The sequence below is a fragment of the Python bivittatus genome, unplaced genomic scaffold (assembly GCF_059951505.1).
Source record: "Python bivittatus isolate LINGU-HERP-01145 unplaced genomic scaffold, Pbiv_v1 ctg000610_np1212, whole genome shotgun sequence".
In the NCBI taxonomy this organism is placed as follows: Eukaryota; Metazoa; Chordata; class Lepidosauria; order Squamata; family Pythonidae; genus Python; species Python bivittatus.
In genome coordinates, this window is record NW_028277088.1 from 43,675,948 (window position 1) to 43,699,468 (window position 23,521).

A 23,521-nucleotide genomic window follows, 5' to 3' on the forward strand; every position below is an offset into this window, starting at 1 on the left:
TCCGTGCCCTCCCGCGCCTTCTGATTGGCTCCAAGACCCTTCTTTTCTTTCAGCGGGTTGGTCGGCGGAGAGACAAGTGCATGCGCTCTCCCTCCTTCCCGTTCCGATGCCCAATAAGGCGTCGCTTTGAGTACCACGTTAGAAAAGCTCTGCTTCTTGACGGCGCCCCTCCCTCTCTTCTTCCCAACCTCCGCCTTCGGCTGTGACAAGTGGTGGCCACCAACGTGGAGAGCGGAAGCTGCTGTGCTCTTCTTCGAACGGACTGCGCCGAGGCAGGAGAAGGGAAGGCGCGCGGGCGGCGACGGTTTGAGCTTGGACCTTCTGCTTCCCGCGAGAGAACGGGAGCGGCGGGGACCAGACGAACGTAAGGCGCACGCGAGGCTGCTGGGTGGCGCCGAGTTCTCACCTGAGGGGAAGTCACCTCTCACCGCCCTTCCTCCCCTCCCCGCAACCACTGAGGGTTTGGGGGTCGCCAACTGCCCTTGCGAGGGAGACGCGCCTGGTCAGTCCGTCAGTCATAACCGGTCTGAACCGGAGTGTGAGGAGGAGCTACCACCGCCACCGTCATGGCTGAAACCGAGGAGAGGAGCTTAGACGACTTTTTCGCGAAGCGAGACAAAAAGAAACGGAAAGAGAAAAGCAGCCGGGGAAGTGCCACTGCCGCGGCTTCCTCGGCCGCCTCTTCCAGCGCCACTGCCGCGGGTGGGACTGGGGGAAGCCGGCAAGCAGAAGGGGCCCATGGAGCCGCCTCTAATGCTAACCCGGGCACCGGCGCTGCTAAGGCGGCAAACAAGGTAAGGGGACCGAGGAGCGGACGGGCAGAACTGGCTGAGTTATGGGCTCGAGTTGGCTAGGAACTGGGGTGGAGGGGGATTGGGGAGGAGGAGGAGGAGGAGGAAACTTTCCCCTGACTGCTTCCTGTGGGCGTTGGTAGCTTCCTGTCGGTAGAGGGCATCGCTACGGCTCAGCCAGGCCATCTTAGACTTCCTATAGGGCGCGTGGTGGCCCGTTTCTTAGCTTTCTTTGCTCGTGAGACCGAGGCTAGGGGCCATGGGAATCCATTCTGTTAGGAAATAGGGTGGTGCGTGGGGCGACTGTTGGGGCCAAACGGGAACTGGCCTCCTTCCCAGTCTTGCTTGTCCAGGTTTGTCTCAAATTTTCCACAGGGCACTCACGTCTTTTCTGTCTGAACCCTGCATCTTACTGCTGTAGACTTACCTTACCTGAGCTTTGGAAACACGGGAAGCTGTTTTCTCAGTTGCTGCCTTGGGGAGCAGGAGTATTTTGCCATTGAGGCAGGATGAGAGTGGGCACTCACCTCGCAGTATTACAGTATGAGAGTAGCACACGGTTGTTATGATTTTTATTGCCTCCTTCCAAAAGCAGCTATTGAAGAATCTAAGTGTATCACAGTGCACTCACTGCATAATAAGGATTAAATAGCTCAGAAAGTAATAATGAGGTTTTCATACTTAGTTTTGATACAAATAAGAATTACCCCATTGGATTAGACCAGAATTTTATCTAGTCCAGCATTCTGTTTCTATAGGGCACTCATTCTCAAGGTTTATGGTGCTGTAACCTAAAACAATATATAAATTTTTGCAACCCCCCCCCCCGTGAAAAAATTACAAAGGAAGCAAGGCTTTTGATGACCACAAGAGAAGAAATGTGTCACCTGAGAAGCTGTTGCCATACCATGAGAGAGTACAGTATATGCAGGTTGTGTTTCAGAACTCTGTGGACGGAGTGGCCTCTCATAATGAGGAATCATATTCCTCTTGCAAGAAGTAGAAGATGAGCTGTCTTCAGGGTGGCTGGAGCAGACACAGAGGTTAAGTTTCAGGATCCAGCATGCTTGCCTGCCTGCCTCCACTCCCCCCTGGGAGAAACACAAAAAATTATATTTGGGAGCAAGAGTAGGCAATTGAGACACCTCAGTCCTGGTCAAGTCAACTTGGGTAGATTTAAGAGCAAGTTGGGGCTGCTGTTGGAGGCATTTTTCCTTAGCAAGTAATGTTGGAAAGTGTATTGCTTCCAATTCCAGAGGTAATATATAGTTGTGACTGATAGTTATTGATAAGCTTACCGTCAGTGCATTTGTCTCAGTCTTTTTGAAAGCACCCAAGTTGGCTATTAGTACACCCAACAAAAATGAATTCCATAGTTTAACTATATACACTACAGTGGAATTACTCTGAGTCTGTCTGGAATGCCCCTTGTCAGCAGATAACCCTGTGGTCTAATATTATGAAAGAGGGACAAAAACTTCCTAATGGTTTTTCCAAGCAGCGCATGGAACTATTCTTTCATAAGGGGGTTCTTCTAGGTTGCTTTTTTATCAGAAGCTTAAGTTTGGAGTTAGGCAGTTTCTTCAGGATTCCCCAAAATGACTGTGTGACATATTTCTGTTTTTCACTTTAGGTAGACTTGGACTTCATTGCATTTGAGTTCATATGTCAGGTTAATTCATGGTTCATTTCCTTTCAGTTTACTTTGTTGTGTGAACCCAGTAATTATCATTTGTGAGGTTTATAGTCTAACACTCTTTATAAAACTGTTTATAGCTATTCAAATATATTATGGATTTGTGTGACGCATGAATATAGTGTGGTTAATACACTACTCTCAATGTCATAGGTCAGTGTACATAAGAGAGCATATAGCTAAATTCTAGTGGTATGCAATTGTAAACATGCCACGAAGAACAAATATCTTAGTGGAAGAATTAAAGCATCATGAATTGTTTCTACACAGTGATCACCCCAAATGCTGCTTATGTGGTAGTATATTTCATCCCAGTAGAGACTAAGAGTTAGAATTCTTATTTGAGCCTTTTACTATATAAATTCTAGGTTTATCAAATTTTATATTTATAACTCTCCTCCTGAAAGAGAGTATGATTCCATTTCCATTTTTTACTAATGGTACAGTCTGATTAGAATCAACAAATATTTCTAATCATGGTTAGAAATAAAGTATATGTTTCAGAAAGTGTTACGTACCAGGGAATTATGAATAAGTCAGAAATGACAATGAGAGTTCTTCTGGTAGGAAATCATGTAAATATTCCCCCCGCCCCATATTTTTATAATAAAAATATTGCAGTGTTATACTTAAAAAAGCATTGTCTGAATCTTTTGTAAAATTCTTTGTTAGAAATGGACTATTTATAGAACTAATGCTTCACCTGGAAAGATCCTTTGTTTTCTCTCTTGTCTATATAGAGGAGAAGAGTATAAAAGCTCAAACATCTCTGTACTTTTGTTTGCGCTCATCTAAATTTGACCTCCTAGGGCCATATCCACACAGTCTCTGCTCCAATGTGAAAAGGCCCCCACTAACTGTTCCCAGAGAATATGTTTGTATATTAGTACCTGCATCTCATTGTCAGCTTGCAACTGACACAGTCTGAAGGCCATGTTAGGTGCTCCATTCTGGAAATAGTGTTTTCCCTCTTATCCCAGCTCAAGGCATTCCATCTGGACCATCCATGAGCCATGGGGAAAGATGCTTGAATTGACATGGTCAGAAGTGATGATCTGCTCATCCTCAGTCTGCTGCAGGACCACCTGTTTCTGCCAGGTCACTGAACTTGGTACCTATTCTGCAGTGCTGGTTCGGCTGCAAAGAAGATCAGAATCTGGCTTCTGCTGCCACTTTTTTTTAATAAGTTGGTCGACCTTGAGAATGCAAAGCCCTGAAATCTATAGCTTAGTGCATGTCATAGAAAGTGTAATTGAAGAATTTGCCTTTTGTGCTTCTGTAGTCTATATAATGGGGAATTCTCTTCGTAATGGTTGCTGCTCCCAAGGAAGACCTGGCTCCGCATTTCTCATATAATGTTCTTAGGGCAGTTTACAACTTCCACAGAAAAAAACCTTTGTTAAACTGCAGTCTTCAACAACGCTTACTCAGCAGCTGTGCCTTGGTTGTGCAGAACTGGACAACCACCAAATGGCAGCTAAGAGTTAACAAAACATTCTAGCTCTTTGATGCCACCTAGTGGTTAAACAGACAAACTGGTTATAAGCTATGGTCAAGCAGCCTTGTGCAGTCTGCCAATTTTTTGAAAACTCAACAAATTCACTGTTGCCAAACATTGCTGCCACCAGGAAGGATCAGCTGCCTAGTTTGTTGCAGCCACCTCTGCCCCAAAAGACATGCTGTGGAGCACCTACAAGCCTCTCCGACATTGATAGCTCATTGCTGCTGCTGCGCTGCTAGCTGCTGAATAACCGGTACACCTTTCCCCTCTATGAGTTGTGCAGCCTGGTTATAAAGAATAGAAAAAGGTTCAGTCATGGTACAGTGAGAAACAAAATACCACCAAAAAAAAAAAAAAACCTGTGGAGAAACCAGAGAGTTATTCATGCCAGTTGGAGAAGATTTTTCATGTGGTGGATAATGTTGGGCACAGCTGGAATTTCAACTGAGGAACCACCACTCAGAGCCCTTAATATGTTGCTTGTTATACAGCACCAACCCATTCTGGATACACGATAAGGGTGCAGTGTAGAACAGCAAGATTTAGGGTAGCCTGATTTCCTGCTGACTCTGAGAGGGGAGGGGAGCTTGATAAGCAGTTGGATGGATGTGGCCTACAGCAGTTAATGGTAAATGAAGATATATTCCATCTTGACATCATAATACATTGGCTGTTGACCAAATGTACATGTCATTTTAATGCAGCAAAATAGTTCCTAATTTGCAAATACTTTCGTCTGCTAAGTTTTCTGGTCAGATGTATGAATTGACTATCCTCATAGTCAATTCACAGCACGTTGTTGGCTAGAAATAATAGTTTTGTAATAATTTCAAAGATAGATAGTAGTTTGGATCTAAACTCTCCCCCCTTTTCATGCCTCTGAAAACTTGCTCTAAGAATTTGAGGGTTTTGATTTTGCTGCTAGTCAGATCAAAGCTATTTTCTATAACTCCAGGGAGTGTGCAATAAAATAGGGAAGTGGGGACAAGAGATTAAATGCCAGAAAGCCCACACAATATACTATGTTGCATACTATAGAGAGATTTTACTATCTTGGAAGTATGATTCAGTTTTAAATGCTAATTTTATTTCATTAAATCTTTTTGATTTTAAAGTTGGAACCAGCTTGTATAATGCTAAAAATGATAACCATATTAAACAATACTAAAATCTCTAAATAGCATATGTTTTGAATGAAAAATTTGAAATTGCAACATAGTCATTTTATCTTTTTCATTCTGATCTGATTGTTGGGTTTAGACATTTAATTACTGTCTTGAGAATAAATTAGTCATGCATATTAATAAGGGATATATGTGGAATGCTGAATGTTAGAAATGGACTATATAGTTATAAAATAGACACTGTTCAGCCTCTGATGCAGCAGAAGAGTTAGGAATATTTAAATCCTGGGAGGACAACTTTTTCTTTTTTTTTTTTACTGTGACACAATCATTCCATAGCTTCAGTGCTGATTGACCATCATTAAGAAATGATAATGAGCCTATGCAATCTTCATCTTACAGGAAGAGGATGACTGGAAAGAATTTGAGCAGGAAGAAATAATTGACTACAGTGGTCTCAGAGTTCAGTCCATGCAAATTAGGTATTACTGCCTTAAAAGTATATATGTATATATATTGAAATATATAGTTCTGGCTGTAATTGATTCAATTACTACTTGCAAATTCTAAATTAAGAAAAACTATTAATCAGGTCATATCTCTAAACCTGCCACACAATGGCTTGTATTGCTTCAAAACAGTCATTGTCATCAATGTGCATACTTGCTATTCTTAAATGCTTTAATATTTCTATACCTGGTATGGTGAACAAAATGCTATTCAGTATTGAATCTTAGTTGGTGATTATTAAAAACTGAAGGTTTTTTTCATACTCAAAATTTTTGCAGCCCCTTTGTTAGCAGCCTATAGTTTAGTGACATGTTTGTGTTCTAATTGTTAGTATCAGCCTTTATCCTTTTATAAAACACTTGAGATTAGAGATGTTCCCTTTTGTTTTAAATAGTGACATACTTTCAGTACTATTATATGCTCAGTACGATATGTTACACAGTTTGCATATTGTAATATTAATTTGTTTATATAAGTGATAAATGCTACAATACCTTTTGTTTTTCTGTCAGTGAAAAAGACGAAGAAGAAAGTGAAAAAAGAGAAGAACCAAGGGATAATAGTGAAGAACCAGGTGGAAGTATGGAGAAATCATCTGGGCCTTGGAATAGGTCTGTTCCTACACAAATACCTGTTGCTGAAATTATTGGTGAGTTTTGCTGTATGCTCGTTTTAATTAAGTAATCTTTACTGAATTAGCCATGTTGTCTCATTTTTGAGCTAAATGAAAATTTATTGAATAAGCTTGAAATGCAGCTATGATTTCTTGTTAGGAATGAATACTGCTTTTGGAAATATTATTTTGTTTTTAATACTTGCTTAATATATTGCCTGATACAGAGGAATCTTTACTTATACAGGCAGGGTATTTAGTGTAGATTGAATATTAAATATTAAATTGAAAAACTGCACTTAACACTTATCTAATTACATCTGGTTGTTATTTTTTTTTAATTTCTTCTTTCAGAAAATCCAGAGCCAGTGCAATCCAGTGGAGTATATAGGCCACCTGGTGCAAGAGAGGGCAGGACACGAAAAATGCCACAAGGACCCCCAGAGATCTATAGTGATACACAATTTCCATCATTGCAGTCCACTGCCAAGCAAGTAGATACTAGAAAGTAAGTATGGCAATAACATTCTAGAAGATTTCCTTAAAGTCATTCTTCCCCCAACCCAACAATCTCTTCAGAGTTTTGTAATCTTATGCACAGATCATAAACAGGTATGTAGTGTGATTTGCAGTAGAGGAAGCAAGTGTGTTTTAAGCATAGCTAGGGAGGATATGGATTTTATCAGCAGAAGTTCAGATTGAAATTTAAAAAAAAATTCTTGATTTACAGAATGTTATTCATAGGGGTGGGATGTGAGAATGTTATATAACTTGATCTGTGCCCATTCCTAATATCGAATTGCAGTCCTCTATGAGACTTGGTACATAGCAGAACTTAAGTATTTTAACAGATACTGTGTAAATGGTTTGAATTTGAATTTTAGGAGGTTTATCAAATTTCAACTTAAGCGGTAAATTTCAACTAAAATAGTCTATCTGTACAATAAAGTATTAGACAAAGATGGCATTTGCCAGATTTGTTTCATAATCTGTTACTAGACTTGGGATTGTAATTGTAAATCAGGTGATAAGAATGACTTTTAGACAGTCCCCACATACTGAATGAGTTTTTATTTGAATGTCAGTCTTCTCATATCAGACTGCTTATAAATATGCACCCTCTGTCAGTACATGCTTCCATGTAGCTTGAGGTACTTCAGTTCAGAAAACACAGGCATGCAAAAATAGTTGTGCAGCCCTTTGCATTTAGCCTATGCCTTGGAATAGTTGCTGATTATTGCATTCAGTAGGACATTAACATATTCATAATTATTGACATGCTGTTGCAGTGTTAGTCTTGGGGTGTAGGGATAAGTTTTTGTGGCCACAATCCAGTGAACTGCTTCACTAATGCTCTCAAGTGTTTTGAATTTATACACTAGAACAACAGAACTCAGTTTGTCACTGATACTTCAAAAACCAGTTTATGAAACGGCACTGAGACTTGTTCAGAGAAATGTCATCTTAGCCATGCTTGCAGTAGTTCTTTGGATTATGGTCTGCTTTGTTAGAGCCCTAGTCTTAGAAATTTGCAACTAAATTAGTGTCATTGATTAATATTGCTAAAGGGCAAGTGTGTCTAAGACAGTTACTGATTACATTTATTTTCCCTTAGGGATAAAGAAATGGAGAAGAGCTTTGAAGTAGTAAAACACAAAAATAGAGGTAGGGATGAGGTTTCAAAATCCCAGGCAACTAAACTTCAGCTAGACAACCAATATGCTGTGCTTGGGGATCAGTAAAGCTGCACACATATTACAATTAAGGAATGGTTATTTGATACCCTTCCACTCTTAAGGTAACTAAACCACACCAATTATGAACATGCCGTCTTGTTTCTGCTGGATCTACTGCAACAAGTGCAGACTACTTTGACGTAAGTGATCGCTTTTCTGCACTTTGGAAATATACTTAATTTGGTACACCTGGCTTTCTTCTTTGGATTATGAGGGAAATTAATGTAAATGGTTGAACAAGAGTTCCCAGTGTTTTGATTGCTCTGCAGCCAGTGGTTATTTCAAATTTTTTTATGTTCAGATACTGAGCCTTCGTAAGGGTTGACTACCTCAGACTTGCTGCACTCATTGTGGATACCATGTGGATCACAACTTCTGGAAAAGGTTACAACTCTTTGGTGGCCATCTGAAACTCGAAACCAGCTCTACTGGATTCCTCTAAGAAATCCTGCAGAAGTCAGCCATCTGAGTTGATAATATAAAAGACAAATTTAAGTGACCTTAAATGAGCAGTTTGTCCTGTGCCCCATTTATTATATCCTTTCATATGTAGCCATAATTTACTAGGAACCTCTAATGCACACAGATTTTTCTTTTAAATATGCAGCATAGTGTTGAGTTTACTTCTTTTAATTTAGTTACCAGAAAATAAATACACATCCTGATAGAAAATTTATGGACACTAGTCTGTATATTAACTGGCTTCATCTGTGTAAACTCTTCATTTGAGAAATAGCTCTCCAGGCTTGAGAAATTGCAATATAGTCAAATAGCTGCATGGAATATGCAACTATATATTCTTTTCTTTTTCTTTAATGGATCTCAAACAGCTAGGTTTTCTTTGAATCAGTGGTCAATAAATGTTTGCTCCTGTAATATCTGGGGCTTATTTTTTGATGAGTTCATGCTGAGTATTTAGCCTTAGCAATCTGTTGGGAAGCATCAGCTATTGCTCACACAAACCATTATATTTGCAGGATGGAAGTATTTATATGTATAGTGAAAAATGTCCATTGTTGTGGTTTCTTACTGTTTGAAATTTGGATATATTTTGGAAATAAGATGTTGCATTTATGGCATTTTTTCCTCCTGCTGCCCAAAGATTAATGACAACTTCAGTTAAAAATCAGTCTCCTGACCAGCTATATAACCATTTATTTGGACAAATATTAATATAATAGTATTTGAATACTAGTTTGTGCTATATTGTGCTATATGACATTGACTATGAATAGAATTCGAACCAGCTCCCAAAGAAGTTCTTACTTCCTGGCTTAAAAAATCTTACTTTATTTTTCTTCCAATCTGAATCTGACCTGGCCACTGCTGATATGTCTTTTCAAATGTCTGGCCGTTTTCTGGAGTCTTGAGCCACGATTAAGACATCACAAATGTATTGCTTGTGAGGTAGACATGTACTTTATAAATATGACTTTGCAACTAAGGACTGGTTAGGATATGAAATCATTGCTTTAAATGAAGAACAAACTGCTTAGAATAATGTTTTATTCCTATTAAGAATTGTGAGATATATTCTTCTAAGTAGTTGTGTTTTATACAGATGCGGAACCAGGCCACCAGATGCTCAGATCACTGGAAGTAAACTTACAGCTGACACCATTGAGTTGTGTATCTTTCCTGAAAGTTGTCTATTTGCCAACAAAGCCTTTGCAGGGTATTAAAGCTGAAGAACTAAGATTATGTGAAACTTACAATTTTAAATTCCAGCTTTGACATTTTATTAAAATTGTTACACATGAATCAAGTTTTAATATACTGTATGATAGGGTAGATGAAGCTGTCCTTTGTATTCACTTGAGTTCTTGGGCATAGTTGGCAGAGCAAGTTAACATTGTAACATTAATAAATATAATAGAAATGTACATGACTTCTGGAGTCTAATGAATATATACATGTTCTGATGCCGTGCATCACTTCAATGTGGCAAATACATGATCGTGGTGTTGAAACTTAAGGCTGCAGTCTTATGCATGTTGCAAGAAAAAAAAAGTTCCACTGAATTCATTCACAGATATGCATTGAATTGGCTATTGCGAAGTATTGGTGGCATATAAGTAACTTGAAATGTGTGGTCATTGTCTACCTCACTCTGTGTATGTCACTGCTAGCAAAACCACCGAGTAATATAAAGTGGCAAAAAAAAGTATTGTTTGTTGTTTTGGAGGAAGCAACATGCTAAAGTTGACAGCTATCTGTAGTGAAGCAGAAACTTTCACATGCTGATTCCAATTTGATGCTTTTCATAAACCCCGCATTCTGGCATCTGGGATACTTTTTATTAGTGAACATGCTTTCATTGAAATATTACACCACTGAATTAAAGTCAATGAAATCTTTTTAAAAAGACAAAATGGAGCTCTAGTGATCAAAGTACATATTTTATATTGTTGAATTGTTCCTTGAGATTGTCCTTTTTTGAGAGCTCGCACACATATAGGTGGTTTATGATCTTTCATGCACTCTGAAGTTTCTGCATCTTATTCTATCCTAACAACTGTCATATAATATATACTTGTTACACAATTGCTTTCGCGCTTGTGATCCATGGGCACAAGAACTGATTATAAAGAAACAAACTGAGGTGATCTGAATGCAAATGAGTATCCTTTAGTCCAGACATTGGGTTGTGAGCTGATTAAAATAAAATAAAAAAGATAGCCTGAAGAAAATAGTTCCAGTTTTTAGCAGTCTGTCTCTGAGAGGTTACAAGGTACCTCTGAAATCACATCTAGCCTACTAGAATTCATTCTGAATTTGTATTTAGGTTAGTTGCCTATTCTATGAATGCACAGAAAAACTGAAATACCTCTGGAAGACCATGTACATATTTTTTAATTTGGCTATAACATTTTAGCTGCATAACTGAGTGATTGACACTTTTTAAATAAGAACAGTCCATGTTCAAATATTAACTATACTTTAGCAAGCTTTTAACTGTCAACTTCAGACAAAGGAATCTAAGGGGCAGATTAACTGCATTTACACAAATAGTTAATCCGTCATTTTGATAATACAGTATAGCACAGAATATAGGATAATTTTATTTGTAGAACTGCTTTTTTCTGCTCCTGCCAGAGCATTTATACATCTTGGTATTTTGTACTGGTGGTAAAAAGATTCCTGAGAATTACTGTTCATTCAGTAGAAGCATTAGGACTTCCCAAGAGCATTTTCTGAGGCTTCCATACAAATTCTAAAATGTATAATTCAAGCCATATGCAGATGTGGCTTTAACAGCAATGCCTATATCCAGTGGGGGTTCATAATCACACCATGCTATTTAGCTGATGTGCCTGTTCAGTGTATTTTGGCAGACACATTTGAATAGGGACCAAGAGGTATGAAGTTCAGCCTACATAGGTCCAATCAGCACAACTGTCCCATCGAGAACTTGGGGTCTTGAGCTATATAGTCTCATATTCAAATCCAGGGTGTTGGCATCAGATGGGCTGTGACCTTAACCCTATTTTCAGTCATGGTGTACAGTTAAAAACTCTGTAGAGAGCATATCTTTTATATGCTCATTTCAATGTATTTGACTTCTGTAGGACCTGTATGTAAACATGTTTTATGCAGAGGCCTTAAACTCCTGTTATGGAAATGGATATTCATATTTTGACAGTGTGGAATACTGAAATTACAGAAGCTTAGTTTCAAACAATCCAATTGTTTTTGAATAAATTGCCTAAGCCAAATCAACTATGGAGGGAACTGAACTGATTGCTTTCAAAAGCTGTTTTTAGACAAAATAGGGTAATATCAACCTACAAAATGTACACTGTTTTAAAGGGACTTATCCTTTGTCCACTTCTCAAAAAGAAGCAAATTTATAGTAAGTGCTATTTATTTATTTATTTATTTGAATCATGCACTGCTCTTTTGCTCTACTGGGCATTCAGAGCAGCTAACAAAATTTTGTTTAAAAGAAGAATTAAAAATGCAAATTAAAATTAGCATTAAAAAATCATTAACAATGAAGAACTTGATGAAATAAATGCATCCTTACAGATATTATAAACAAAACAAGAGAGGGATAAATGCACATACAAGAAGTGTGTGTACCAAAAGTTGGGAGCAAGGCAGGAAAAAGCCCTCTTGCATTACCAAAGGATACATCTCTGGCAGTGGGGCATCTTTAAAAGGGCTTCTCCCGATCTTAACAAGCAGATGAGTTTGTAATGAGAGACAGAGACCCTAAGCCATTTGGGACTTTAAGAATTAATGGCAACACCTTAAATTGTGCCTGGCAAGCAACTGGCAACCAGTGCAGATCTTTGAGTACCAGCACTGTATGAACTTTGCATCTTGCATCATTTGGCAACCTGCCTGCTGTGTTTTGCACCAACTGGAACTTTTGGACACTTCAAGGGCAGCTCACAGTGTGTGTTGCAATAGTCACAACAGGATGTAATCAAGGCATGGGTAACTTGTAAAAAATCTAACCAACACTGGAAGGGATGCAGGTGTCACAGGAAACATAACTCTGCAAAGGTGCTCCTCACCATTTGCTAATCCAGTGGGATCTAGGGATCAAAGCAGCACTTCCTCACTACAAACCTGCTTTTTTCACTGGGACTGCAACCTTGTCAAAAACAGCATGTATCTCAATCCCAGAATCCAGATCCCCTTTTTTTTACCAACAGTAACATTTATCCATTACCAAACTTAGGCAACATTCAAAGTTACCAAATGCGTCCTTGGAATTGGATGGTAAGGAGCAGTAGAACTGAGTATCATCAGCATAGCAATGATACTTGACACCAGAGTTCTAGAAAAAACTCCCCTATCAAATTCATGTAGAGTAGGGAAACAAAATTGGATACAAGTCAGGATGATAGGAACAAAAATCAGTATTGCCATCTGGACATGATCCAACAGGAAAAACTGGAATCATGTAAAACAATACCAAGCCTCAATCCTGTCAGGCAGTCCAGAAGGTGGTTTTATTACCTTATCCTGGCCAAAAGCCCAGTGAAAATGGATCCATAAAATCATCATAATTCAGATGCATCTAAGGCCATTGGTCACCTTAATTGCCTTCTTTGGACTGGGGGAATATAGGAAGATAATAATTTCCCCTTGCATGGCTCATCCTGGCCATTTAAATCAGCCAAGAAAAGCAGAGGTTGCGTAATCAGGTGGTAGCTATCATCACTCCACACCTGTGCACATCCTTGAAATCTACATGCTGAAAAGAATCCAAAATGGTTGTCACGGTCACATCCCTAGCATCTGCCCCAGTTCTGCAGTCCAAGCTGGGACAGAATTCATTAATTGTAAAGTACAATGTAATTTACAACCAACTGTTCTACTCCCTCCATCCTTCTAGCATCATGGTGGAGGACTAGCTATACAATATGGATGAGCAACAGCAGCCTGTTTCTGGGTGGAGACAGAAAAATAAGCAACCTAGTTGCCTGCACTATTGCAGAGTAAGAGTTCAGATGGGTCTCACTCTGTATATGGTCTGACTCATTCCAAGAATTACTTCATATCCCATTCACTTCATCACTTAATAAATCAAGAGGATGGCTTGGCTCCAAAGGAGGGATGAAAATGCTTAACAGCAATAGTATCAACTGCCCAGGGAGTCTCCCACTCATGTTTAAAAACTATTACATCCTGGAATTTAGTCTAGTCATAAATATTCCTATAAGTCAATGTGGCCATATATTGATTCATTTGCACATACAGTACTAAAGTTCTAGTGAGGTTATAATACTGAATAGTTCCTAATAGATCTGCAATGAGGTACAAATAAAAAGGTGAAGTGAGAAGTTTCTGTGGAGACAAATAGAAGAATCTGCTTTGGCATAGTTGCTTGCTATGAACAAATACAACTCGCTTATAAAAGTGCTTTGCACAAAGATGGTAGAATTCTGGATTGTGCCATTTCAGACAGTAGGCATTATGGATTGCATTTTGAATATTACTGCACAAGCTTCCTACAAGTAGAAAGGTGATGCATAAGTGATAGAGAACTGCAGTAAGTCTATACTTTGGGATATGAAGGAAGCATTAAAGATTGAAGGCCTATTCAATCTGAAGTGGGATAGAGTAGAACTCATCACATTTATCCTCTTGGATGCATAGAATGGTTCTTCTTTTAGGAACAAACAAACAAAAAAGAGGATAAAATTCTTCAGGTTATCTGGCCATAAATATGAACTTATATGCTAATTTACTTGACTATCACAGATAAAAGGCTGTTATTAAAATGCAAAATCAATTAGTTTTAACACTTGTTTCACCAAGACAGAAATAATAGTGGATTTCACTGGAATTACTCATTTTTACAAAAACATAAAAACTTGTCAAATGGCAAATCCAGGAATATGAAGATGTTTGACACCATTGCGAAGGAGGAAGCATTGTCTGTACCAAATACAGCACAGGAAATTAGAGGAATGTTGGTCATGACCGTTTTCCAAGCTGCAAAGACAAATACTTCCCTACCTCACAGGGGTGTTGTGAGGCTGACTTCAGCTTTATAAAATGTTTTTGAGTTTTCCAATGAAGGTGCTATAAAAGTCCAAGGCGTAACTAAATCAGCTGACATCTGTCGCAAAAAGAAAATATTCAACTTGATTTTCTTTACAGTATTTTACTACTGCTATAGTAAAGTTCTTTACAAGCATATAAATGATCATGTAACAATGGACTTTCCAAAAAGGCAATGGCTGAGTTTTCAAACTTTATGCATCCTTTTTTGGTTCTGTGTGATTAACTGTGCAGATATAATTATATTAACAAGGTTCTTGGGATTTGCATGGATGAGATGAATTACCATTTTTGTAATCTCCCTGAATGAAATAAACTTACATTCACAGTTTGTTATTCTTCTTGCAGAACATCTGTTACATGCTTTTTTCAGTAAAAGTAGTGTTATCTACATCAGTTAGATTGCCTGAGAAAACCTACCCTTGTATCAATTAGCAATTGCTCAAAACATTAGGTCACAATTATTTGTTTCTCATTTACTGCCGATACTTAACACCCAGGTATTTTCTTTAAAAACAAAACTGGCAAACATGAGGTTCAGCTTTAATTTTACTATTAAAGTATTGAATTTCCAAAACTCCAAATACTGAAATTGTGTTATAGAGTAGAAATGTTCTTCACATTTCTACTTTATAACAAACCCTTTTTAAAAAGTGAAAATCCTAGTGAATAATTATTTGAAAGGAGGTAGTGGAATTGTTCCTTGCTTCAAAGCAGTTGTTATTTGAAATCTTGCTATTCCTACCACTGCTAGTGGATTCATTTTGTCTTTCAAATATAAATCAATAGAAGGCTGATTTAAATAAACTGCCTCAGATACTGGCTGATACCTGCTGCATACAAATTTCTTGATACTGCTATTAAAACATTGATTTAACAAATAAAAGAGCTGGGAGAATACTTTAAACATGTCAAAAATAATCTATTTTCAAAACTAGAGCTTTATATAAATTACACCCCAGTGTACAAGTGGTTTCGGTACAAATAAAATAAAAAGTCTGAAATCTTGATTAGGCCACTCCTGTGATGACTGGCAATTCTGAATTATTCTTTTTTAACTTTAAAAATCAGATGGCCCTTGGCCTAGAAGGTGATGTTCTATCTTTTTAGAGTTGCTTAACTGTTCTCTCTGTTGAAAAGAAAATTCTTGAGCTGCTAAAGCAAAAGTGCATGTTTTTAGAAAAGACAGACTACAAAGGCAGGAAAAACTTAAATGGGATTATCTCCTTTCCTAGTATAAGCTGATGTAGCAGCAATTGCCCTGTGGAAAGCAATAAGAAGAGACGGAGGCAGGTGAAGGCACACGGAGGCTGCGTGTGTCCTATCTAAATCATTTTTCATGTACCCACTGAATTAGTCTCCAGTTCAAGTACAATATGAATCTAAATACATATTCCTCCAGGCCTGTAACAAAAGTTGTATAGGTTTAGTTTTGAAAAGGTTCCCTTATTATTTGCTTGAAAATCAAGGCACATAAAAATACTACAAAATATTTAATATCTTTTATCTTGGAAAGAAAAGCAAATAGAAATTGAAAATTTATGTTTTTAGATTATTCATCTCAGTGAATTCTGGACCTCTTTGCTGTATGCATTTCTTCAGCAGCTTTACGTTTTTGAGAAAACCCAGTTCCGAGTCTTTTGCTATTCTGAAGATAGGCAGCAGCTTCTGGCAAATGATAGTTTTCCACTGGAGATGGTGATTCCTTAAAAAAAACAAACAAACAGGAGGAAGGACAGCAGTTTTTGAAAGAGCTTTAAGAATCACACTTTCTGTTTTTTATCTGACATTTTCTTTTTCTAATTATTCTAATCTTCCTGCTAACATATCTCCCTGATTAGAAAGGTAATGGAGAAACAAGTTACCACTTGAACACATTATAGTATACCATTGTCTGAAAAGTTTGTTGAAACCAAACAGATAAGGAGTAATTTAATTGTCACAATCTCTGTACCTGAGACATAAAGTGAATACAAGAGATTTTCTATCCTATCTTATAATCATGCACAAAGCATTCCACTGTCATAGACTGGCATGGGTCTGAAATTCACTGAATTTTATTATTCATTTTTATACCATGCTTTTGTCCAATGAGCTTGAGGCAATGTACACAGAACTCTTATTTAATTTTTCCCACTGTTCAGTAGGCTGGGCTAAAAGTGAGTGAATGAGTGGGAAGGAATGAGAAAGAGAGAGAGAGAAAGAGAGATTGGCTCAAAGTCACCTAGTGAGCCTCCAAGGCTGTGGATAGATTTCAACTTGGATCTACCTGAACCTATTCCAGTGCCTTAATCATAACACCACACTGCATATACACATAGTAAAACACAGCCTTGATCATTCAAAATTGTATTACACTACTAATGTGCAAACCTGTATGAGGTAGTCAGCAATGTATTCTGGCTTCAGGCAGTTCACTCCTTGAGCTGCAGCCTCTCCTATATTAACTCTCACATCCTCTGGTTTCAGTTTATTAAGATCAGCAAAAAGATGAGTAACTTCTCTAAAGTGAGGTGGAGAATGTGCAGGGAACACCTGTAGATTCAATGAGCAGAGATTCTGGTTTACTTATTTATGTAGTATATGGAATTGCTTTGCCAATTTCAACTGAACAAGAAAGCCTAACATGTAACTTCCAGAAAGACAGCTTGTGAGATTAAAAAAAAAATAATCCTACATAGTATTTTGCAGAAATATAATGCAATACGAATGATAGTTGATCATTGCCTGCTGCATTTGGGTAAGACTCTCTTCTCATGAGGCAATACAATGTTGCATCTACATTTTGCAAAAACCTAGTCTAAATCATTTCCTAGTTGTTACATAATTCTCTTGTTTGACAAATAAGTAGTGTACTCTCCCCCTTTCTCTCTGTGTAGATCTGAATGAGTCATGTAGATATAAATATTATCACTAAAACCACTAGAAAGGAAAAAAGAGTTGAGAGTTTTAAGAGAGCTCAACAAACGAAGAGAAAGAATAGGAAGGATCCCATGGATGGAAATCCTAGAGGGAAAAATGGTTCAGGATGCTTGGGAAACTCTGAAAAACGAGACAGTAAAGGCCCAAACAAAAAACATAAGCACAGAGAAAGAAAAACAGGAGACACCTGACAAGACCAGTATGGTTGCACAAAGAGCTCTCTGACAAGCTGAGGGATAAAAAGGATAAGTATAAAAAATGGAAAGAGGGGCTTGTAACTAGAGCAGAATACCAGCAAATAGCCCAAATCTGCAAGGATGGAGTCAGGAAGGCTAAGGCTCAGAATGAGCTTGCAGCAAATGCCAAAAATAACCAAAAAAGTGTATTTCTTTATGTAAGGAGCAAAAGGAAAGTCAAGGAAATGGCTGGTCCACTAGTGGGAGAGGATGGCAAGAAGGTGACAGGCAGCAGGGAGAAGGCGGAACTGCTTAATTCCTCTTTTGCATCTGTCTTTACGCAAAACAAAAAAATAGTCCAACCTGTCAAAATAGGTAAAGAATTGGTTAGAGGGCACCTAGCTGCTCTGAATGAGTTCAAGTCTCCTGGACCGGATGGTTTACACCCCGGGTACTGAAGGAGCTGAGATGTGATCTCAGAACCACTGAATGAAATCTTTGAGAGCTCCTGGAGCACAGGGGAACTGCCAGAGGACTGGAAAAAAATCTGATGTGGCTCCAATCTTTAAAAAGAGGAAAAAAGTGGACCCAGGAAACTACAGACCAATCAGCTCGACATCAATAGCTGGGAAAATCCTGGAAAAGGTAATCAAGTAGCGGGTTTTTGAGCACCTATAAATGAACAAGGTGATTACTAGAAGCCAGCATGGGTTTGTTAAGAACAGGTCATGGCAAACAAATCTTATTGCTTTCTTTGATAAAGTGACTAAATTAGTGGACTAAGGAAATACTGTGGGTATAATATACTTAGATTTTAGTAAGTAGACCAGCCTACTTCTTGGCATGATAGAACAATGTGGGATAGACAGTACCACTACCAGATGGATTTGCAGTTGTCTGACCAACCGCACTCAGGTGTGGTCCTTAATGGAACTACATTTATGTGGAGAGAAGTATGTGTGGGGTACCTCAATGCATAGGGTACCTCAAGTATACGTGGAATACCTCAAGGTTCTGTCTTGGGCCCAGTGCTCTTCAACATCTTCATGATGAGGGGACCTAGATGAGGGGATTGAAGGGGTGCTCACCAAATTTGCAGATGACACAAAGCTGGGGGGAATTGCTAACACTTGAGAAGACAGATTCAAGATTCAGAAGGAACTTGACAGACTTGAACACTGGGCCCTATCCAACAAGATGCAGTTCAGTGGAGAGAAAATTAAGGTCCTGCATTTAGGCAGAAAAAACCACAGGTACAGGATAGGCAATACCTGGCTCAACAGTAGTGCCTATGAGAGGGATCTAGGTGTCCTGGTGGACCACCGCTTAAGTATGAGTCAGCAATGGGCTGCAGCCGCCAAAAAAGCCAACACAGTCCTGGGCTCCATCAACAGAGAGATAGTATCAGAATCAAGGGAAGTGATAGTACCGCTCTACACCGCACTGGTGAGGCCACATTTGGAATACTGCATACAGTTCTGGTTATCACAATATGAAAAAGATGTTGAGGCCCTAGAAAGCGTGCAGAGAAGAGCAACAAAGATGATAAAGGTCTGCAGGCTAAATCCTATGAAGAACGGCTAAAGGAACTAGGTATGTTTAGCTTAACAAAGAGAAGACTAAGGAGAGACATGATAGCAGTCTTCCAATACTTGAAGGGCTGCCACAAGAAAGAGGGTGTTGATTTATTCTTCATAGCACCTGAGGATAGGACAAGAAGCAATGGGTGGAAACTTGTCAAAGGGAGATCCAACCTGGAAATAAGGAGGAATTTCCTGAGAGTGAGAATTATTAAGCAGTGGAACAGCTTGCCTCCCAGAATTGTGGGTGCTCCATTGCTGGAGGTTTTCAAGAAAAGATTGGACAACCATTTATCTGAGATGGTTTGAGGACTCCTGCCTTGGGCAGGGGGCTGGACTAGAAGATCTCTAAGGTCCCTTCCAACCCTATGAGTCTATGAAAAACATTTTTCATATATAATTAATGCATCTAAATTGCATCTCCAGAAATATTTTTGACAAAAGGAATTCTTTCAATTGTAAAAATTACTGAGGTTTAACATATAATCTAAAAGCATTATTTTTATTGAAACAGTAACATTTTCCTCACCTATGATTATCAAGTATACTGATATCAGAACAGTTAAACACATACACACCTTTGCACCTCCTGATTCTAGAAGACGCTTGAAGCCTGATTCCTTGGCTGGGTCAACATTCAAAATAACTTTCCAACCACCAAATGCCCCCTAAAAAAGGCAGAAACATTTATTTATATGTGTGTTTGGGTGTGCACCAAAAAATATAATTACCTAATTAACTTTGCCACTTTCGGAAGTGGTTTGCCATTGCCTTTCTCCTAAGGCTGAGAGAAAGTGACTGGCCCAAGGTCACTCAGCTGGCTTTGTGCCTACGGCGGGACTATAAGTCACAATCTCCCGTTTCTAACTTGGTGTCTTAACCACTACACCAAACTGGCTCTCATAAGTTCATTTACTATTCAATAACTTTTCAAAAGTAATTTGAGTAAATTAAGCTGGAATAATCTTTCTTTCTGCTGGATGAAATGTACTCCTCATGAAGTTTAATATGTAAATACCTCAGCAGTGCTGGTTTCTTCTCTTCGTCGTTGTATTGTCTTTCTCCATCTCATTGCTGCAACTGCTAACTTCTTCTGAACTACACTGATTCCAGTCAGTACACTAAGTATAGAGTTGCTTCCCCATTCATAATCTTCCTCCTAAAATGATGACATTTTCTTATACATAGTAATTCTGCCAAATTTAATAGGAGATTTCAAACAAAATCTTAAGAGCAAATCATTCTCATGCCAAACTGGACAGAATAGTAGAAATTAACAGATTTATAAAGCACAATCTATTAAAATTATTTTTTCCAGTATTCACAAGGTGGACATCTCTTTGATAAAACAAGCCCAGTATGATTTTAATTTTCTTTCTTTGAATAGGCGCTCTCTCCCTGCTTCATATTTCAAACATCTTCTAAGACTTCAAACTTTCAAGCACAGCATTTCAGAAAGCTAATGTTCAAAAATGAAAACGACTCTGACCAGGATTATGACATTAGTTTATAGTTCACTGGAAAAAAAAAATTCTAGAGCAATTACTTCTAATTCTGATTTATACTTACTGGACCTCTCCTCAAACAACTTGCTAGTCACCTTCATAATGTAGCTATAGCAATTTTTATGCAGGTACATCCACCTATCATCTGTAACCTTAAATCTTCCACTGAAATTTGATCTGTTCTTTCAAAAGGATTGTTGTACCTAATCAAAGTGAAAGGTAATGGTTTTTACCTAGCCCCTTTCCTTCTGTTTAGGGAAAGAAAATGGAAGGATCTGCTTGGTGTTATATATAGGACATCTGTTCAATTGCTTCCCTCCCTCCCCAATCACTTGCCGTCCTTATGCACCCCCTCCAGAATAATATGGGATGATGAAGTGCTGCAAAATGTGCTGCCTTCCTCACTTCCTGTCAGCAGGGGGATTCTGAACAGGACTACAGTCAGAACGTTACATCTCAGCAGAAGCGAAGACTTTCACAGGGAAGCAAAAGTCTATTGAGAACTGTACCATTTCAAGTATTTAAAAGTGCCAAAAAAACCCCAAAACCAAAGTCCTACTTGTAATGTACTATGGATAAACAATTACTTCATCTGAATCTCTGTTTGAACTGTTGTTCAGTGGTTCAGTTTTAATTATCTCCAGTTTTATTGTTTATGTTTTCTGTTTTTATGGAAATATGTCATTTGGAGGCAAGGCTTTGATAATAGGCAGGGCAGAAACTGTAGTATCAATGCAATAATGTTAGGCTGGGTACTCTTGCAAGTCTAGAATCTATCATTTTTAAAAGGCCCACCATGCTGTTACACGCCAATCAGCCTTTAGATTAGATCACAATGAGCAGTGGAAATCCTAATGCCTTTACTAAGAGATCAGTCCCAATATGTCCAATATGGCTGACTCTTTAGTTAAATAAAAATAGCAACCCATTTTGGTAAGGCCAGATTTCAGTTGATTCTTTGCTTATTCTGTTACAGGCTGAAATCATACAAAGAAATAGACAGGAGAAGTACTCTTAATTAGGAGGTATTTGCTGAAAGAATCGGTAGGTAAGGTGCGTACTGAGGAAGGTAAGGAAAATAACTGAAAGGACTTACTGGAAAAAGCCTATTTATGAAGGATTTTGAATCATTTGATTTCCTGCTTAAAGGAGACTGGTTTATACATGCATTTCTTCAAATGTCAAACAGGCAATATTTTGGTGAGATGATATATATACATATACATACATACATATACTGTGTGTGTGTGTGTGTAAATATATATCATATACATTGGTCAGACTCAGACAAATATTTCTTCACCATGAAAATGTTATAGATTGTAAATAATGTTAAAATAGTAATGTTTTAAATGTCCTTAATGTCCTTTGCATACCTCTACAAAGCTCTGTGCTGCCCTACATGCTTCCAGATAGGAACGATGAAGCACCCATTTTCCTGCTGCCATTGATGCCAAGAATTTCTCATTCCGAAGAGGGTGTCCTACAATTGTATGTGTGCAGCTCGAATCAAAGCACTGCTTCTCCAACACCACTCCACCTAAAGAATGTATTTTTACACTGTTATTTTAAAATAGAATTCCTACTGTAGAAAAAGCAAATTTAGGATGGTAAGAAGTATTCTATAAAGTAGTTTAAAAAAACATGGTTCAGCATGTCTGAATGAGCAATGCAGTAATGGAATCTGGATACAACACTCAAAAGTTTTATGAATCACCTACCTAGTTCTTCAATTAGATGGTAATAATCAATTCGTTCTTGAGGATTAAGAGAAGAGAGCTGAAATCTGTGCAGTTTTCTTGGTTCTTCATAGAATCCTTGGTCTGTTTTAATTACCTGAATATTTATGAAATCAAGAAATAATAATAAAAGTTTATTACAGTCATAGACCAATACAACTAAAAATGCACATAACATGTCTACTTAAATATCTTAGATATAATGATATCAAGTAAAATCTATATCATAAGTATAATTTGGCCACCTAAATGTTATTTATACATGAAGTCAAACGGCCTATCCTATAGTGTTATTTATTACACTACATAATTATTACTCCTTAAATTATAATATCATACCATTATTAATCATTAGCTAAAATAAGGTGATGATAAAATGATAATATCTAAAATTGAAATGTGTTGGTGATATTTCTGTCTGTTTTTTCATGATCACCTACTTAGTCCACCCGTACCAAATCGATTCCACTCAGCAAGGCCCCCTGACTCTCAAAGTAGTATTTTCAGATCTCTTTGGGAACTGTTAATGCAAACTAAAATACTAGTTGGCTATAATCCATTACTGCAAAACCTTTCAGCAGCTTCCTATCCGATGTTGACGGATCTTTATTGCTGCCGCACAGAACCTGGCTACCTGCGCTGTAACGTAAGGCCGGTCATCCATGAGAAGCATTTGAAGATAATCTGATTCTTGACGGCCGGGCTGCTTGCTGATCAGGGGTGTGAGCAATTTAAAAAAATTAATTAAAGGGTGAATATAATGCCTTCTCATGAACAATGTCCTTCCTACATAAATCATTTATGCATATATTTAGCAAGCCATCTGAGATAAATTTAGACTAATTTTTCTAACTTAAACAATCATGACTGCAGTTCCAGTCCTTTAAGACACAGGTTATCAGATCCCATTTGCCACATATTTCAGTGCTACTACATTGTCATTTATTACAGTAATTACACTGCCCAATTTAATATTTAATAAATTAGGGTTGGTCTCACAGTCAGCATTATTATTATTATTATTATTATTATTATTATTATTATTATTACAACAGAGACTGATTTTTTTGGTTTTAAAAGATAAATATGCTTATTAGAGCACAGAA

The 23,521-nt window shown here is 38.0% G+C and overlaps 2 protein-coding genes across 8 annotated transcripts in view; one reads left to right on the forward strand and one right to left on the reverse strand.

Moving 5' to 3' along the window:
- Positions 1 to 86: 86 nt before the first annotated feature.
- Positions 87 to 21,985, forward strand: CDV3 (CDV3 homolog). 4 transcript variants are annotated; one of them, XM_007421726.4, is made up of 5 exons: positions 87 to 794; positions 5,515 to 5,594; positions 6,135 to 6,271; positions 6,590 to 6,743; positions 7,851 to 9,854. In XM_007421726.4, exons 1-5 carry the CDS (start codon positions 567 to 569, stop codon positions 7,975 to 7,977), a joined length of 726 nt encoding a protein of 241 aa, XP_007421788.2. In that variant the 5' UTR covers positions 87 to 566; the 3' UTR covers positions 7,978 to 9,854. The 4 variants fall into 4 exon arrangements, with proteins under 4 accessions (XP_007421788.2, XP_088007034.1, XP_025029656.2 ...); XM_088150908.1 differs by lacking the exon at positions 7,851 to 9,854 and adding an exon at positions 21,653 to 21,985 and having other exon boundaries at positions 88 to 794; XM_025173888.2 differs by having other exon boundaries at positions 90 to 794; positions 8,034 to 9,854.
- Positions 14,957 to 23,521, reverse strand: part of TOPBP1 (DNA topoisomerase II binding protein 1) — a 41,474-nt gene continuing 32,909 nt past the window's right edge. For all 4 annotated transcript variants that reach the window (XM_025173876.2, XM_025173863.2, XM_007421729.4 and 1 more), the window contains 6 exons: positions 22,398 to 22,512; positions 22,053 to 22,216; positions 20,190 to 20,330; positions 19,750 to 19,839; positions 16,867 to 17,028; positions 14,957 to 16,198 (listed from right to left, as the gene is read on the reverse strand). In XM_025173876.2, the coding sequence (XP_025029644.2) occupies positions 16,055 to 16,198; positions 16,867 to 17,028; positions 19,750 to 19,839; positions 20,190 to 20,330; positions 22,053 to 22,216; positions 22,398 to 22,512 (816 nt within the window). In that variant the 3' untranslated portion in view covers positions 14,957 to 16,054. The remainder of the gene's footprint in view (positions 16,199 to 16,866; positions 17,029 to 19,749; positions 19,840 to 20,189; positions 20,331 to 22,052; positions 22,217 to 22,397; positions 22,513 to 23,521) is intronic.

Excerpts from the sequence above, each read along its gene's own strand:
- CDV3 (XM_007421726.4), top strand. The coding sequence starts at position 567 with ATGGCTGAAACCGAGGAGAGGAGCTTAGACGACTTTTTCGCGAAGCGA. Across the intron at positions 795-5,514 it reads CTGCTAAGGCGGCAAACAAG|GAAGAGGATGACTGGAAAGA; the intron begins GTAAGGGGACCG and ends TTCATCTTACAG. Across the intron at positions 6,744-7,850 it reads AAGCAAGTAGATACTAGAAA|GGATAAAGAAATGGAGAAGA; the intron begins GTAAGTATGGCA and ends ATTTTCCCTTAG.